This window comes from Rhipicephalus microplus, chromosome 4, assembly GCF_043290135.1.
Source record: "Rhipicephalus microplus isolate Deutch F79 chromosome 4, USDA_Rmic, whole genome shotgun sequence".
In the NCBI taxonomy this organism is placed as follows: domain Eukaryota; kingdom Metazoa; phylum Arthropoda; class Arachnida; order Ixodida; family Ixodidae; genus Rhipicephalus; species Rhipicephalus microplus.
The window spans coordinates 100,144,557-100,164,431 of record NC_134703.1 but is presented as its reverse complement, the minus strand read 5'-3'; the positions used below and the strand labels follow the sequence as shown (position 1 = coordinate 100,164,431).

The following is a 19,875-nucleotide window of genomic DNA, read 5'->3' as shown; positions in this document are numbered from 1 at the left end:
ATGCGCGGGCATGTGACGAGCATTGGAGGGGAACGCCACCCGTAAGGTGGGAACAAAAAAAGCGAAACGGACACCGCTTTGATAAAAGCCAGCAGTCGGTGAATGCGACTCACCAGTGCAAAACCAACTCGCAAGCTGTGAAGACGCCCTGTTTGAGCGGGTAGAATTCGTTCAAGTGAGTATCGACTTTTCACGCAGAAGGTGACCGTGTTTGTAGATGCAAAGGTGAGCAACTGCGCGAAACTCTTGAAAGCGTCAAACTCTCTTAAGTGAGACGACGAAAAACATGGAGGACACCTGAGCTTTGCCTTGAAGAGCGGAACTTGATTGCGTAGTCTGGCCTCTTTCGCGTCAGAACTTATTCACTGGCCCCGCTTTCATTGTTCGTGGCCTCCTCAACGGTACCGATCTTTCGCTCATGACCAACACCGCCGATGCCGGTGGCGGCATTCCCGTGATACAGGCTCTTAGCTATTGCGTTAAAATGGCTTTGCAGTTACATGTTGGGAAACTAGTCACGTATTGTTCAGTGCCCAGCTTGGCTCACAAAAATAGCGAATGCGTACTCATAGATGCAAATACATTCGAGATAATTGCCCTGTAAAAGATCGTTCGCAAGAATTTTATTGAACATGCCATCTATGATGTAGCCCGAAGCAGTTGTCTATGCTGACGGTGCGTTAGGCCGTAATACGCCATGTCGTCCAATTCGTCATGAGTGTTTTGGATAATGTTCAAAACGTGTCCGTGGGGTTCAAAGTCCCAAAACCACCATATGATTATGAGAGACGCCGTGGTGGAAGACTCCACAAATTTCGACCACCTGGTGTCTTTATTGGACTCCTAAATCTAAGCCCACGGGCCTCAAGCATTTTCGTCCCAATTAAAGATGTGTTCGCCGCGGCCGGAATGGCATCCTGCGAGGCAGTGTCTTTAACACTGGGTCTTCTATTAAGCTTAGAAAGTCGATGCCAATCAACGTCGACCAGGCCTAGAGAACGTTAGACTCAGTCATGAAATTTCTGAAATTGCGACGCTTGGATGGGCCGTGCTTTCCCTTGGAAATAAGCCATTCGACAGAATTAGGAGAGCCCCATCTTCAGCAAGGATCCAGGTTGGTGTGCTAATTTGGGGCTAATCAACTATACCTTAATGTATCCCCATTAATCTTCATACAGTCTTATTGTAACGTTTCCTACAAAATTAATCGGGAATTGCTTTACTGTAACAAAAGATTATAGATGACCTGTCAGAAAGAAAAGTGCGCGAGGGCCGATTGATGCTTTACAGCTGACAGTTTTAAACATTAAACTATCTGTGTCTTTAAACCGACCGGTTAGGGCTTCTCGTCGCTTTGCCAACTAGAAGCCAGAAATAAGTTTTCACTTGCAAGTCGTTTATTAGGAACGTTAAAATTATTTAAACAAATAATTAAATAAGGAAATAAATAAATAAATATAAATAAATAAATAAATAAATAAGATATTATCACATAATTGCGCTACGACAATGTAACATTCTTGCAAAACTCGGCTTTCTAGCGGTGTTTAGGCAATTGTTAGTCAAATATAGTAGGATCCTGTGTGGTGTTTTATGGCACAAAGGCCTCACATGGCCAAAAGGCGCCATGTGGGTAAGGAGTACTATTGTACCAAGAATGTTAAAGTAACGATTAATGATCTTCTGCGTGTGCATTTCTTTTTCACTCACTCAGTCACGTAAGAATTTTCCTTAATGGCACTCGCAATGCACTGCGTCTGAATCACATGCGGATTTCCATTTGTGTTTTTTCTAACATGCAACTATTTGAAAGGGGTGGGCACGTGCACCCCCATTTCGGGCTATGCAAGTTGCGTGCGCGCGGACACACACACACACACACACACACACACACACACACACACACACACACACACACACACACACACACACACACACACACACACACACACACACACACACACACGCGCGCGCGCGCGCGCGCGCACACACACGAACACACACACACACACGTACACAAACACACACACGTACACACACGAACACACACACACGAACACACACACACACACACACGCACGTACACACACACACACGTACACACACACGCACACACACACACACACACACACACACAAACACACACACACACACACACACACACACACACACACACACATACACACAAACACACACACACACACACACACACACACACACACGCACACACACACAAGCGCGCGCGCGCACGCGCGTGATAGGCCAAGGCGGCTTGAATTAAGGGCTCTCGTGAAGGACAGGGTGTGGCTAATGAAGGAAGTGTGTAGCCTCTGTCGCAGCTCGCGCATTGATTAGTTTTTTGAACTCACCCTGCAGTGATGGCGTCCATGAAAGCATCCTTTTGTGCCCTTCTCGTCCTCCTGGCGGCAAGTTGTGCGTTCGGCTCGCCCTTGAAGGACTTCGTTGAGGTAGGCCTACAAAACAACTACTTATCACTCAAGATCTCAATTGACGAGCACACCTTGATCATTAGGGGAAGAATGCACAAGGATTCTTTTTAGTACATCTACTTCAGCCAACTGCACATGAATGCAAGTCCTAAATAACACTATGTCAAGTGTTAGAATTTGCAGAATTTTTAGCAGAGAAGCTGCTTACGCGAGCTTTACGTCGTGACCCACGAACATGAGAACATCATAATCATACATGAGCATGGGCCTATGACTACTCTTCACTCTCGAACCACTTCGGCTGATTTCTTCGGCGTCGGATAGAGTAACTATGATGTGTGGGGGAACGAGTACAAAAGTGCAGAAATGGAAGAGGGAAAGAAAAAGGAGAAAAAATCCTAGTCGAAAAAAAAAATGGCAGATCCTACGTACAGTGGGAATCGGTAATATGCGAAGCACAAAAAGAAAGGTTGATATCTCACTTTAAAATCAGCACAACGTTACGAGATGGGAGTAAATGATGCCGTACATGACTTCCGTGTCATGATCATAATGTTTGGATGTGAAGTTTACCTTCGTCATCTATTCGCGTCACATGATACCAAGTTTAGAATATCTGGAGCTAGCGAAATGGCCGCGAGCACGCCATGGGCGTGGTATGCTGTGATGTTCTTACATGACACGCGTGTCAGGATTATCATGTTTGTACGAGACATATATTTCGTCATCCCTTGACGTCGCGTAACACCAAATTTGGTATATGTAGTAAATTTGGTATACGCGCATGCGTCAAAGCAACACAGCGTGGTGCGTGCTTGGGAGTATATGGCAGGACCGGCGCCTGGCGTGGCAACGCCGGCGTGACTCGACTAAATGAGCTCCGGCGAGCACGCGCACCGCGTAACGTCTAAATGTATTGGCGCCTTGACTGTGGCATGTAGTCATGTTCTCTCTTGACACGCATCTCATGATTGTCATGCTAACACCAATCACATACCTGCGTCATCCATTGACGTCACGTAATACCAAATTTGGCATATGTGAAGTTAGCGAAATGACCAAGAGCGCATCATAAGTGTGGCATGTAGTCATGTTGTTACATGACACGCATGTCGTGATTATCATGTTTGTATGTCTCATTTACCTATGTCGTTCGTTCGTGTCGCGTAACACCGAGTCTGGTACATGTGAAGCTAGCGAAACGGCCCCGAGCGCATCATGAGCGTAGCATGTAGGGATGTTGTTACATGACACACATCTCATGTTTATCGTGTTTGCACCAGCATTATATCTTTGTCATCCATTCACGTCCCGTGATATCAAGTTTGGTATAAGTCAAGCTAGCGAAACGGACGCCAGCGCATCATTAGCGTGGCATGTAGTCTTGTTGTTACATGACACGCATCTTATGATTATGTTCGCACGAGTCATATACCTTAGTCATCCAGTCACGTATCGTAATACCAAATTTGGTATATGTGACGCTAGCGAAGCAGCCGCGAACGCATCATGTGCTTGGCATGTAGTCATATTGTTACATGACACGCATGTCATGATTTTCATGTTAGAGTCTGTTGCTTGTGTTCACCATGCAATCATGTCATACCATACCAGATTCGCAGCATGTCATGTGAACTAAATCACCGCAAATGCTGCAGGACCATGAAATCAAAATCACGACATTTATGACAGCCTTGTCATCATTTTCATGTTAGGACTAGTCAACTATGTTATTCATACAGTCTGGTTATGCCATACCAAGTTTGGTATCGATACCATTATCGAAACGGCCAGGAGAGCTAAAAGTTGTAGTGGCGGCTAGATAGATAGATAGATAGATAGATAGATAGATAGATAGATAGATAGATAGATAGATAGATAGATAGATAGATAGATAGATAGATCAATCGATAGATAGATAGATGGATAGATAGATAGATAGATCAATCGATAGATAGATAGATAGATAGATAGATAGATAGATAGATAGATAGATAGATAGATAGATAGATAGATAGATAGATACGCTCAACGTCGCCGAAGTTCGTTAATAAATGCTTAGCATTTAAAAATTGCTCAACGAGGCGGGACTCGAATCTCTGTAATAAAAACCTGAAGGCAAACATCGTAAGCACTCTACTATCCAGGCACCCTAGAAGAGCATATGAAAAATGAAAAAGAGAGAAATAGAAGAAAGGAAGATCAAAATCAGAAGTGCTTCGTACATCTATGCGAAGGTGGCGTTCTTACGCGTACAACACCTTCGCGGACGCTACTTACACATATTTAAAGCTCTCTTTTATGCCCCCCCCCCCCCCCCCCCAGTCTAGATATGATTATGGGGGGACGCCGTAGTGGAGGACCTCAAGCTAGTAGCCAAAGGAGCCCCATCCCCTTCCCTTGAAAAGCCATCCTATGTGCCATATTACTGGGCAACATCTTTTTATTTTTGCCAGGGAAACATTTTCTGTCAAACAATGAGACCTTGCCGCCCCCCTTTCTCCCCACACCCGACACCCGAAATGAAGAAACCGGGGTACGCGCAAGGATAACTCCATGATTTTGGACCAAAGATGTCGTTTAACGTGCCACTAACTTTAAGCACACGGGCGTCTAGCCTTTTTTCCCCCACCAACATGCAGTTGCCCCACCCAGAAATTTATCCCGCGACGTTCAGGTCAGTAGAAGTCGTGTACGGTAACGGCTAGACCATCATGAGGAGCACATGATATCACGACAGATATATTTTCTTAGTTTTCTGCATTTAGTTGCAGGTGGTTTTTCTTCGTCCCTCATAAATGCATTGCTGCACCCCATTTTTCAATACTAGATTCAAACCTATCGTCACAGGAGGCTGTGCAGGCACTATGGCGCTTTCTGTATTCAACCGGCCTCTCCGAACGACTCTTCCTAGAACATCCGGCATATGTGCCCATGTGTACATTCTTTTTTTTTGTTCTTTATCTCTTTACTCTCTCTCTGTCCTCTCTCTGATCCTTATTTCCCCGCCTCTGTGCAGGGTAGCAAACTGGTCCCTCTACCGGGCGAAGTTTTATTTCTACTTTTTCATGCTCATATATTTCTCTCCCTCTCTTATCGAGGAGGAGCTTGCATAATGTCCACGTTCCAGGTTAGCTCGCTCGGTGCCACCTAACCTTGGGCAGAAGCGAAAAGGAAAAGCACGTTAAGGCGAGCGAAGCACAAAACGTTCCCTCAGAATACGCACGCCCAGAATTTCGAAATTCAGCTCGCATGTGTCGCCACTCAGTCATAAAGTTGCGTCATATAGGCTGAGAGACTCGATGTCTGATATACGGCACAGATTTCTCACGCAGAGCAACGTGCGTGGACCATCGAAAAAGTAGACAAATACACGCAAAAAAAAAGAACACCCTCTTTAGAACGAGCAGTCTTATCCGCATGCTGTGATTTCGAGTACGTCTGTACTTATATGGTCAAAACAACCTGACCTGGCGATATTTCGAAAGTGCTTGGATCCTTGATGAAGTAATCAGGTTAGGTAATGTTTCCCCAGTAAGTACAATAACATAAAACATGAGTAGCTGTTAAACTCCGAGCCCCGCCGCGGTGTTCTAGTGGCTAAGGTACTCGGCTGCTGACCCGCAGGTCGCGGGTTCGAATCCCGGCAGCGGCTGCTGCATTTCAGATGGAGGCGGAAATGTTGTAGGCCCGTGTGCTCAGATTTGGGTGCACGTTAAAGAACCCCAGGTGGTCGAAATTTCCGGAGGCCTCCACTACGGCGTCTCTCATAATCATAAGGTGGTTTTGGGACGTTAAACCTCACATATCAGTCAATCAATCTGTTAAACTCCGAGACTATCCGCGCTATTAAGATTGGAAAAAAGAAGGGAGAGAAAGATGAGAAAACAGAATCACACAGAGTGATGCGCTCAGTTTTGCTGTGTCTGCTTTGAAGCGAATCGGTTACTTGACCCCGTACAGCAGCGAAAATTCAAGGTTGGCTCCATGGCTGCTTTCTGGCTACCCTAAACGTCTATTCTTGCTCATTTATTACCAATTTTTGTCGTTGTTTCTAGGTAACATACGTTGTTTAAAAGCCTTTCTGCCACGGCATCCAACGCAAGCGCTTGTCCGTCCCCGACAGCAGTCCGCCGTGCGTCGAGACACCCCAAACGCAATGTAGGCGGACCTGCAAAGATGGACTGACCAACTTGTGCGGATGTTGGCTAACGCCAATTTATAGAGCACTGTTCGCGCAGCCCTCCATTTACGCTGCCTCGCAGCTAGCCAGTTGCGAAATTCGAGACGTGCGTTTTCCCGAGAACTTGAGGAACACAGAGATGAGCAAGAAATCGAAGCAGGACTGTTCATCTACAACCAGATTTCGATACTTGAGACTGAACTGATACTGCGGTAACCGTACTATATAGATTTCGGTCTGCGGCTTGAAGGAATAACTGAAGTTGTATTGGTCGTATTGGCATGTTGGCTGGAATGTCTCCCAATGACTCCGTCTTTGCGAAGAACTCCATTCTACACAAGCTATATATAGACGCACTGAACTTGCAATAACTTTGAAACTTATTCGGCTTCAGGTCTATGCAAGAATCGAGCAAAACGTGGTTTTATTGCTACGTTTTTGTGCATGGTAAAATAATGCTTATTACTTATTGAGAATTTTTTAATAACAAGCAGCAGTTCTGGCTCATTTTCGTATAAGTATAAGAATAATATTTAATCGTCTGGCTACATTTATTTAAGCTTCAGTTGTGGCTTCTTTTCAAGTCTGCCCAACAGCAACGACAGATGCACATGAAAAAAAAGGGAGTGAGGCCGTAGATGACGTGCCAAGCATAAGAACAGGTTTGTGGGTCACTCGGAAGTATAGTCGTTCTTATCGACTTGGACTGCACGCAGCTCATAAAATTTCAATACAACCACAACGCATGTCACGTACAGTACGTATGACATTAGGGCACTTGATCAGTGCCAACTTGCGGTGTACGTCAGGTGCAAGAATACCGCAGTGTCACGCAGTGCACGTCGTTATCTGAAATGATTCTATTAGGCACCGCTATCATCTCGTCATGTTACCGGAAGCATCAGGCGACTCGCACAGTTAATACGTTATCGGCTCGTGGTACATTAACCAGTGAACGTTATACCATTCGTAAACGCAACCGTGTTAACGCCATTGCAGAGACATTCCATTAGTGTTGTATCAGTGGCGGCTTACCGCACTGTAAGTACAGGAGTACGGTACCGCCGTGGTTGGCTCGCAGCTTCTATTCTTTTAAATTCTTTATACACGTGAACTGCTGATTGTGTAGCGTAACGGGATGAGACGATGAGAGTGGCTAATAGAGGTCTTGCAAACTAAAAAAAAAAGCTAAGTGCAGAGCATACTGCATTGCCTTACTGTACAGTAGACCAGGTCTGCTGAAAGACGCTATTGCCGATTTCGCTGTGAGCAGAGTTACGGTATCGAAGCAATACCAATAGCAACTCTACTGGATATTAAAACCGAGGTCTAGTAGCGTTGTTTTCGTTAGCTTTATTTTGCTTCTCGAATATCCTATAGTGATAGCTGATCGTGGGCTAAGTTTGAAAGGATTTCTGTTGATATAGGTGCTGTTGCTTTGTTACGTTCACTGTAGTAGCTGCTTTCAAATTAAAGAAGGAAAACGAACACTACTCTTCAGCTTATGTAGACACTTAACATTTGTCGCATTTCTTACGGGATGGTTTTTAAAAAAATAATTATGAAAACTTGGCAATGAAATACATTCGACACAATAAATACCTTTAGGGTTGGAATAATATATAAACGTCTGTTTATAAAGGTATACATTCTTCGTATGCATAACTTGATTGTTTACAACATAGCACACAACTATACAGTTTTACATTGTTTAGATGACACATACCCATAGGTGTTGCCACAGAAAAGCAGAACCTGTGCTCCTGTACCCCTATGTCGATGCTTTTGTCGTTACATAATTCTGACCCTTTGTCTATTTAAAAACACGCCTTACATTTCTTGATTGATCTACAAACTTCGTTGCCGGCCTTCAGAGATAAAATATGAGATCTCACCACTGAAAACACTGAAAAGGTATGGAAGATGACCTTATTTCGGCTCTTAAAGGTCAGTGTAAATGTGCTTTTTATGCAGTACCTTTAAACGTGGTCATTTTTTATCAATACCAGTTCACCTTGCAGGACACTACACTGGGAAGACCGCCCTTAAAGAAATACTTCCAAGGAGTCTGACGCATCTTTCACTGAATAACTACAAGCGAAGTTTATTATTAGGCATGTATAACACGTTTAAAATATTCAGAGAATATGCTACAGTGAAAGCACGTTAGGAAAACCACGAGATGTAGCGGGACAAACAAGTAAATAAATCAGACATGGTTACAAGAATCGTCAATCTTACCTCGGGATGGCTTGTTTTAAAACAACCTGCTGTGAACATATAAGGCGAAGCTTGAAGTCGTGCGCAGCAAGGAAAGTTTACAAGAACGCAAATTTGCCTTTTTATCAGGCGTCCCCTTTCTCATGCAGAGGCTTGTGCTCACTCTCTTCGGTGTAGCCAGTGGCCATTGTTTGAAGTTGAACTGCAAATATCTCGTTATTAGCCAACAGCCAGCATATAGCCAACGCTTGTTGCCAAGGGGTGCCGCCATGATGTGCTGGCACTGCAGTCTATAGTCGGCTAGCATTACAGAGAGAGTAACACTCGCGCACAGCAGTCACAACGAGCAATAGCGATAGAGTTCCATACGCGCACTCAAGGTCATCCCGCGCACAAACGTAATTTCTTTCCGGCCGTGCCGAATTTCTTCCAGCTCATTTCTCATGGCGGGAGAAAAGGGAAATCGCTTAGAGGGTCCGATGAAGCCCTGTGAGTTCAATGATCGTTGACGGATTTGAGAAAGTTTTTGCAACAATCGATTCGTGAGGAAATGGTCGCTGGTACTGCGGACATTCGAAGATTACTTGAAAAAATAGTTAATAACCTCTTTAAAGGACATGCACCATGTTCGATTAGCTTACCAGGCACTATTTCTAGTTACTATATAGAATTTTAACGTGTCCTTTTTTTAACGCGTGCAGAGTGTGCGCAAGGAACCGCTGACCACGTACCAGTGTTATCGCAACGGCAGCAGCCTGGAAGACCCATCGGCCATCAAGCTGAGCGTCTTGTGGAGCGGTAAAGGACTTCCCGACAACAAGGTCGAGTGCCTCGTCACTTACAGTTTGCCCGACAGTGAAGGAAAGAAGACGTGAGTTTGTGCGCCCTTATTCTAATCACGGACGTTCACCGGGTGGGTGGAGTCGTTGCAACGCCGCAAGAAATCAAGCGATATGTCCGCTTTGCCATTTCCGTAATCTGAAAGTTCACGGAAAGCCACCGAAGAGGGTTATGGTTCTCGGCTGCTGACCCAAAGGTGGCGGATTCGCTCCCAGCCTGGGCAGTCGCAATTTCGACAGACATAAACGTGCTAGAGGGCCACGTACTTTGATTTTGGTTTGCGTCAAATAGCCCCAGGTGGTTAAATCTGCGGCGCTGTTTACTACAGCCTTATTATACCGTTGTCCTCGCTCGCAAAACTCCACCAATTGTTATGCAGGGCGATTCTATTAGAAGTGACGCATTTCACTTGAGTGTAGTTTTTTGAAAAAAAAAACAATACAAATTTGATGCACTTTGTGCGTGCCATATATTTAGAAAAAAAGTAAACCTAGATTCCTAGTCACATTTTGTGCTGTGTACAACTGATGAAAAAAAATATAACGAAAAATAACAAAAACCATAAAATTCACCACCAGGCGACATTGCTTGCGCGCGTAAGACGTTAAAAACTATGACTGCCATGGGGCAGGCCAAACCCTGTTCACGTTTGTAAAATTTACAAATCACTTACCCTATGACAGCTGTTAAAATGACCACTCGAAACGTAAAAAAAATTGGCCTGACTTCAATTGTAGGCAGTACTTACTGTAAAAAATTTCGGCGGAAAGTAGCAGTTCTAGTATTTATTATTTATCCTTTTTTCTGGCACTTCATATAAAAAAAAGGGATAAGCCAATAAAATATCATCCTTCCTTTGTGATTCACTGCAATCCACATGAGAAATCGCATAATTTTTGTCAAACTATAGCCCAACGTAGTAGGTGAATTCTAAAAGAATAACTCCAGTTTAAGGTACAGAAGAGATAAGCATTAAATGACTTTATACATCCAAACTATCCCGTGAAAACTTCATTGTCGTTAAATTTGTCACGACGGTTTCATTACTATAGGAGAGCGAAAACAAATGTAAGTACTTCAATACTTAATTTCATGCTTTAACCCAAGCATTTGAAATGTCTTTGCGGCGCCACGGATTTTAGACCAACTTCGTGTTCTTGCCAATTTGGCTCAATAAAGCTTCCCGATACTCGCTATGATATGCCTATAAACCATTTTGGACATTGTCATTCATTTTTAGCGATACAAGCTATCCAGGCCTCACTATTCGCTTTCAAAATTTATGTCGCCACAGCTGGTCGGTTTAGGAACTTCCAACATATACTATCGCAGCAAGCGTTTTTGTTTGTACTTATACCTAAATTTTATTACTTTTAGGTGACTTGCGTAATCACACGAGTAAAGTAGATTAAGCTGTGGTTGGTCTACATAAACAAGTAGTATGGTAATTGCTACGTTTTCTGTAGCAATACTCGTGCGATAGCACCCAGCTGTAGTATAATGGTTTTGAACGTCTCGAAGCACCACAAAACGCATCGTTATAACAGCAGAGCTGAGACGAATGTCGTCCATTTGTTAAACCACGCCAATGTCCAGAAAAACGCCGACTGAACTCATCTTCACGTACATTTCAAGGCAGACCATGCACAAAGGAAGAGCCGCAAAAATTTTGCAGATAATCTGTTTGGAGGGAGGGGGGGTTGAAGTGTATAGCAATAATTTTACTTCTATATACATCACTCATTTTCACTCACGCAGATTTCATATATCAGCGGAGTACGTGCCTCAAAAGGACTACATCATACTAGGCGCTGGTGGTAAGTCAGTTTTTACACTCATACGCTGAGACTTTCAGCTGGATAACGCTGCTGCGAATATTTATCGTGAGGTCATGACTATTCTACTTTCAGCCCTGTTTTAATCACGCTTTCCTGATCGAAGCTCCCACAGGAGCTCATGTTTACGACTACACACCAATGTTTGATGCCGCAATACACAGCTTTATTCACTGGAACTTGAAGTCTTATTCCCGAAGTAATGCTGTTGTTTTCTACTGCCGCTGTGCTTGCACAGAGACTAAAGTGTCGAGCAGCAAATCACGGAGCTACGGATTTCATTGCCTGGCGCGACGAGCGAATTTCTATAGCGACGAAATACTTCAAAGCCCATTTAGATTTGTTAGCACGTAATACACCTTGGGTGATAAAAATTTAGCCAGTGTCCACTATAACTCCGTTCGGTTTCATGACATCGCTGTTTTAGAATTGATATATGATTAAAACAGTGCTCACTGAAAACTAGAGCCATGTGGTGACCTTGTGAGGCCTTTCAACATTTCAACCAGTCTCCAGGGCTTTGGCGTGTAACTGAATGATTTCAAGATATTTTCTAGCAGATTGGACGAATGAAACATTACTAAGTTAAAGGACTGGGTGTGGCCGTTTTGCCTCTTTGATCCATCAGACCCCACGTACACTATTATATTGCCAATCACAAAATAGAGGTCATCACCATATTGAGCTCGGGAAGCCAAGGGAAAGCCCTTGCTGTATTGTGTATTTTTATACATTGGCAGGCAGGATAATCGCTGGCCATTAAGGGTAGCTCACTAGATTCCAAGAGAAGGCAAACGCGTGAGAGAGAGAAGATTCATGAGATGGGCAGATGGAATTTAGAAGTCTGTATGTATATGGTGGCAACAAAAAGCACAGGATCGGGTCGATTGGCAGAACATGACAGAGGCCTTTGTCCTGTTGTGGGCGCAGTCAGGATGATGGTGATAATGATGAGAAGGACGGAGGTCTTGCCCAATATACATTGGTAATCCATCGGACAAGCCCTCTGCTGAAACTACGTTTTGCGGCTTTGTTTTTAGTTGGGCGAAAGAAAATACGAATAAATTTTTATGCCTGAAACCTTTGTGCTGTTCTATAATTGTTTGAGAATGCCTGCTAGTATGTAGCCCAGGCTTTCTTGTTTTACCTTTCTACAAGTTGTAAAAGATTTTTAGCCCTAACCTATGCTACCTTTTTGCTGAATTGCCCAGGCATTAATTTTCCCGGATAATATACTCCTGCAGTGTAGTCCGAAAATGAATATAAACTTAAATATAAGCGTTCTTGAAGCTCCTGCTGAGCGTATACTAAGCTTTTCTTTATTGCTACTAGCGAGGCGTTCTAAGGTCAATATCACATATATCGTAAGCATGCTCAGTCAGCAGCCAAGACTTAGATTTAGTTTTTTTTTTGTGCTTTACAGAAAAGAGCGTGAACATGTACATTCTCCAGGAGCCGTACAACGGCAAAGCCTACATCTTCAAGCATGGTGAGTGGCTACAAATTTCAATTTCCATCTTACACAGGGTAAGCGTACACACGTTTCCTGACAAGTTTGACTTCGCTTAAAACTTGCATACTAATAAGTCAAACTCATATGCTCATAAATGGAAATGATAACATGTTCGTAATTTGGGGGTGTTGCAGGTTAGGACATCTTCAAAACTGACTATTTTATGGCATCGACATGTATGTCTTACGTTCGCAGATCACTGTGTTCTCCTCCCGGACAAAGTTATGATTTGTAGACAGCGCATTAGGTGCACGATTACCTAACATGTGAAGGTCTCCCGCCTTTGGAAAACACTATAATATGTAAAAAAAACTCACTGTTTGTAAGTTTACAGATTGTTCACTCGTACGTGACTCTTGTGGCTTTCCTTTGCTATTGACTGGTCATCTCCGGCATCAACATGTCCTTCATTACAATCGGCTGTCGTACATTTTCTCGCGATTATTTGAAGCCTGTAGGAAATATTTCGTGATAACGGAGCATGTTACGCCTGCACAGAAGTACCTGGTGGTTCCGACATTAGGCGAAATGTTAAACACCCTGCCTTGATGGAGCGCGGGATTGGGTAACCCAGGGTTATGTTTCCACCATAGAATCGGTGCTTTTGTACAATAGATTGCTTTAATGATGCACTGTCAAATGGCATTGCCACCGTAGCCCCTCGTTTCCACATCGCTACTAATTTTCGAGGCTCTTTTAGCGACGATAACTCTTCGACGACAAACGCAAGCCTCGGCAATACGTTCTGTTCGTAACACAGAGGATGGTGTAACTTTAGCGCCACTGTCTGTAGGCGGCGCCTACTCCGAAGCTGATTGTTTAGAGGGATATTCGGCAATAGGCCCAATCAAGTTTGGCAGCATAGGTCATTGAAAATGGTTGAGCTCAATCAGACTCACTCATGAAATATACCTTGCGCTTAGTACTCGATCGGACTTAACACTCATCGAAATTTTCCTGAGGCTGACTCACACTGACCTGCGCTCACAAGAATTTTCTTCAGTCAGATTCACTCGGAGTGAAACTCACCAAAGTATTACTCCGCCGGACTCACTCAGACTCACGGCTTGATCTTAGTCTGAGTGAGTCCGAGTGAGTCGATGACATGTATATATATATTTGACAGTCGTACATTCTGTGCTCGATATACGTAAGTGTACACATGTTTTGTAGTCGTGACAAATCGAGATGGATAAAATGTGAAATAGAACGGGTTTCACGAGTTCTATTAAGTCAACTATAGCACTGCTAAGAAACACTACACAGATATGGTGCAGCCAGCGCCAAAGTTAAGCACAGATAGATAGATAGATAGATAGATAGATAGATAGATAGATAGATAGATAGATAGATAGATGAATAGATAGATAGATAGATAGATAGATAGATAGATAAATAGATAGATAGATAGATAGATAGATAAAATGGCGGGAACGCTAGAAAGAAGAAATGGTAGAGAAGGAAGGGCAGGGAGGTTAACCAGTCCAGGATAGCCAGTTTGTGACTATCCTAGAAACGCTAGGAAACAAGGCACATATAAGGGGTATGAATCACCCAAAATATTTATTTATTTATTTATTTATTTGTTTATTCAACACATGGGCAGTTAGGCTACGTTAAAATAAGCTGTTCCATTACAGTGATACTTCGTGCCTGGAAAGTCTCGACCTGAAATCATTTCTCCGTGCCTTACCTGCTCCACCTTTTTTATAGCTACACTCCGATTTTTTTTTATAGTGACATTGTTCTTGTGTCCATATTAGTCTTAGTGTGCCTTACCGATTCGCCACGCTTGCTACTAGCATGTCACGATGTACTTTTTGCATTGTTACCGACCATATTTGTACTTGACCTTTTTTTCTTCTTTTTTATTCATAGCAAGATCTGCCAAGCACTACATTCGCGCCGTTTTTAGAATAGCGCTTTATGGCACGGAAATTAAGGGCTGCATTTTCCTGTTTCCTTTCTATGTGAATTACCGCGTTTCTATTTTTTTTCTAAACAACATTTGTACTGCTGTATAATCTGCTCGGTATTTTTTTGTACTTCCTGCGTATTGTTGTGTTCATTATACCGCCTACCCCGGCCCAAAGTCTGGCGTTCAGCCAGGAAGTATTCTCCAAAATAAATCAATAAATAAAAATAAAAAATAATAATATCGAAAGCACACAAAAGCAAGTAAGACAAACAAGAATAAATTCATAGGAAGCACTATGTACACATACGATTTCTAGCGTATGAAGAATACCTTTAAGGGCGGGGTCGAATACACGCAGGGTTAGCCCACAGATTACCACAGGTAAAGATATTTTAGCGACACTTTCAAAGAGCGTCGCTATATGTTGGTTAAAAGTACAATATATAAACGTGTTGGCAATGTGACGCTGCCCACGACAGTACTTTGCCACGCGGAGACAGAACTTGGCAACCGGGCGTCCCGCAGTCTCCTATTCACCCTTGTATCTTGTATGTTTCTATTTTTTAGTGCCCGCACTCCACCACACTTGCCATGTATCGAAAAAGCCCGAAAGCTTGCTTATTTTGAGACACTGCAAGCTTAACATTTCGCCGTGCTTTCTCTCTCTCTCTTTTTTTTTTTTCAGTTGAGACTTCGACCGGAGACGAAAGCTACAAGATTTACGACGCCAGTGCGACTTGTGAGAACGCTCATGCCTTACGCAAAATTGTCTGCCCTGAACCGTGCACCCTGCAAAGTACTGCGTAATAAATCTTTCCCTTCCACCGCCGCTGCCATCGGAGCTCAGGCGGTCAGGGACTTTATGTCAGGACTGAATTATTTGTATAGCAAAGACAATAGATGGTGTTTTAAACACGCGTGAAAACAGTGATGTATGGTCAAGGGAGTTAACATAATACAGTAGTTTTCAAAACATCGACTACTTAACGTAATTGCAGCAAACGGTGGAAATGCGTTGTCAACTTGCACAAACTGAGAATCAAGTATTCTATAAGGTTTCTAGCAAGAGGATTGGCAGATTATAGGCGTTAATAAATTAAAATGGGATGTTTACAGTTCAAGAAATGTGACAGCAACGCTTGTGAAGTCAACATAGGGTAGGCGGTGTGCTAACAACTGAAAGCCCATGAAAACAACTAATACATATAAAAAAGAAAGAAGAAAACTGTTTACGAGATAATCACTTCGAAGGAATATTTCGAGGTTTACAATATTTATTTCAAGAGTTAGTGAGTGAGTAAAACAAGCAGATAAGCAGTGAAAGGTTCACGACACAGAGTAACTTAATGAGCATATGCTAGATGCCCCGCCTCTCTCCTTGCGAACGCGTTTAGCGGAGAAAAATGACAATTATTAAAAAGAAATAAGGCTTATGTGAAGACCCCAGGTACCGCGTACTGCATTGAGGAGCATAACGACTTTTGTTGTGCAGAGCTAACACTAATGAGTAATGGCGGACGTTCATATGTACGCAGGTAATGTATTTATTTATTTAATTATTTATTTTTAAATACTGCCGTCCTGTGAAAGAGCTATTGCAGGAGTGCGATAATAAAGTGCTGGAAAGATAACAACGGACAAAAATACAAGAGAAGTAAGAACAAAAGCCATTTGCAATAATGAAGGAATTAAATGTTTGTTATACACAATGATTTTCAACAAGATTACTCACATGATCATTTAGGGTGACTGATCGAATGTGGCCAGGTAAGTAATCCCATAATTCTAGAGTGCGGAGATAGAAACTATATTTAAATGTATCAGTACGCGCAAAAAAGTTAGCAAGGTGAATTTCGTGAAAGTTACGCGTAAAGGAAGGCTCGGTAAAGAAAAAAAAAACTAAGTTTGAAATGCGAAAGGAATGGTTCATATTTTTTGAAGAAAAAAACTACATAATGATACTTCATTACGACGTACCAAAAGAGCTCGAAGCTTTAGCTCGTCTAAGGCTGATGAGGGTGACAAGTAGTGGTAGTATCTGCAAAAAATGAAACTCGCAGCCTTCTTTTTAAGTGCCTCTAGTTTGAGTACGTCGCACTGTCTATGAGGTGACCAGATCACGGAGGCATCATCGATGATAGGGTGATCAAAAGATTTATACATTGAAATTTTATTATCTTTTGGGACATTCTGCATTGTTCGATGCAAATAAACTAGTGTTAAAGCTTCAGAACATGTTAAAGCAATGTGAGTAGAAAGTGACAGGTTGTGAGTAAGTGTGACGCCAACAAACTTGTATAACATCATTCTGGTTAAAGAAACACATTTGAAGTAATATGTTGCATTAACTAGCAATACGTTTCTGTATATTTGAAGTTCATTTTACAATTTTCACGCCCCACACCAAACGATTTAAAGGAATCGCTCAGGCGTTTTGGGTCAGCTGTGGAAACAATCACGTCACAATCATCGGCGTCACAATCATCAGGTACATGTTTGGAAGATCATTTATATAAATTGAAAATATTAAGGAGACCTAGATGGATTCTTGTGTGACCTCAGAACCTACCTCTAATGATGATTGATTGATATGTGGGGTTTAACGTCCCAAAACCACCATATGATTATGAGAGACGCCGTAGTGAAGGGCTCCGGAAATTTCGACCACCTGGGGTTCTTTAACGTAAACCCAAATCTGAGCACACGGGCCTACAACATTTCCGCCTCCATCGGAAATGCAGCCACCGCAGCCGGGATTTCAACCCGCGACGTGCGGGTCAGCAGCCGAGTACCTTAGCCACTAGGCCACCACTGCGGGGCCAAACCCACTTCTAAAGCTGATGACCTGGTGGAACTCAAGTCGACATACTGAGAAAAGTTATGAAGGAAACTAGCATTCCAAGCAATCAGACGTTTATTTTTTAGGTATATATGCGACTTATGCAGAAGATGAAAATATAGCACTGTGTCAAAGGCTTTGGATAAGTCGAGAAAAAATGTATCGATTTTATTGCCCTGTTCTAAACGATATGTTACGTCGTGGGTCAGTTCAGTTAGTTGCACGATAATGCTGAAACCACTTCTGATACTATGATCTCAATCAGTTAAAAGATGGTTGGGCTCCGAAAAATTCATTAGGCCTTTATACAGGGTGTTTTTCTGAGCAGTACAGTATTTTCCCCTGAAAAATATATTAGATAAGCACTCTTTGCTTCCACAGCCAATTTCAAGGACGAAGCGGAAGCATTTTTCCACTAACTAGATCACTCAGAAATGATTAATTAAAAAAAAGAACAATGAATTCACTTTCATAATGTTCATTTTACGGTGGTTATTTATATGTGGTATTGTTCTACGCCTCAAATCATGGCGAGCTCTATTTTTAAAAATCGATAATATCACGCGTGGTTTCGGAGATACATCGTCGAATTTGCAGGCGACGGTGCTAGAGAAACTGAAACTAACGTACCTAATGTGCCGGAATTAACCAGAGTGCGTTGAAACTACCCTCTAGGTGCGTTAGTTTTGGGTTCTCCGGCACCGCGGTCTGGAAAAAAATTCGGGAAGCACGCCTGATGTTTTCAAGTTATAATCACTGGGCTCGGCATAATATGTGACGTAGAACAACATCATATAAACAACTACACTAAAATTGATGATAAAAAGTCAATTTAATCATTTTTGTGAAATATTCATTTTTGAGTGATCCAATTTGTGGCGAAATATTTACACCTAGGCCTAAAAATTGACTGTGAGAACAAGTGCCTACATATACGTTTTAAAGAAAAAAATCTGTATTGCTAAAAAAACCCTCCGTGTAATATAGGCTCTAACGTTTTGCACGAATAGAAAGCTAAAAATAATTTATGCATGATTATGTTGGGCTTGTTACCTCGTTTATACAAACGTATTATTTACGCCAGCTTCCAGGATGAAGGAACGATACTAGTTTCTAAACATTTATTAAGTACAATAACAAGGTAATGAGAGGTGGCTTGAGAACGAAGTTGTAAAAAAGGGTTCGGAACATCATCTGAACCACCATAGATTTTGGTGTCTTGTTTTGAAATAAAATAAAAAACACCGTTAGCGCTAATTGTGATGCCTTGAATAGAATTCTCTGAATGAATATCAAAAACTGGATACGTTTGGGAATCAGAAGCGTAGACAGAATGAAATATGCATGAAATGTATTAGATATGCGCTTCACCCTATTCACCCTAGTGTGGAAATAAGACTGTTTGCAGGCGATTGTGTTTTGTTCAAAGAAATACGTTCCACTAATGATTTCAACGATCTCAGCACTAGTCTTTGCAATATATATGAATGATGCAACAAATGGGGAATGTGTCTCAACGCGAACAAATGTATGTGCCTTCCAGTGACTTGCCAAAAGAATCCGCAATCGTGTACATACATATTAGGGTCTTCACCACTGCAACAGGTAAACTCCTACAAATACCTTGGTGTGACACTCACTTCCAACTTATCTTGGAATTTCCATATTGATAATGTTTGTTCATCTGCCTTTCGTAAACTATGTCTTCTTAAACAAAAGCTTCAAAGTGCTCCCAGGAATGTTAAACTACTTTGTTACACAGCCCTTGTGCGGCCAAAACTGGAGTACGCGAGCCTAGTATGGCATCCTTATACAAAACGTAATATACACACTCTTGAGCGTATTCACAGAAAAGCTGTTAGATTTATATTCGACAAGTACTCCAAGTTAGACTCACCCTCAGATTTAATGCTAGCCAACAACATTCCCTTACTGCAGATGCGAAGACAAAAAGCTAGATTAGAATTCCTTGATCAACTTTTGAACAAAAAAAGAGCTCTAGACCCATCCCCGTATTTGACACATCTTAGTAGCCGGCCCACCCGACACCACCACCCAAAAGCCTTGATCCCATATT

General features: G+C 42.4%; 1 protein-coding gene across 2 annotated transcripts; it reads left to right on the top strand.

Annotated features, from left to right (window-relative positions):
- The first annotated feature begins 36 nt into the window (after window positions 1–36).
- On the top strand, window positions 37–15,822 carry LOC119171434 (uncharacterized). 2 transcript variants are annotated; one of them, XM_037422254.2, is made up of 6 exons: window positions 37–175; window positions 2,377–2,468; window positions 9,555–9,724; window positions 11,452–11,510; window positions 12,952–13,017; window positions 15,645–15,822. In XM_037422254.2, coding segments are annotated over exons 1-6 (510 nt in total). In that variant the 5' UTR covers window positions 37–174; the 3' UTR covers window positions 15,767–15,822. The 2 variants fall into 2 exon arrangements, with proteins under 2 accessions (XP_037278151.2, XP_037278152.2); XM_037422255.2 differs by having other exon boundaries at window positions 99–225.
- The last annotated feature ends 4,053 nt before the right edge of the window (window positions 15,823–19,875 follow it).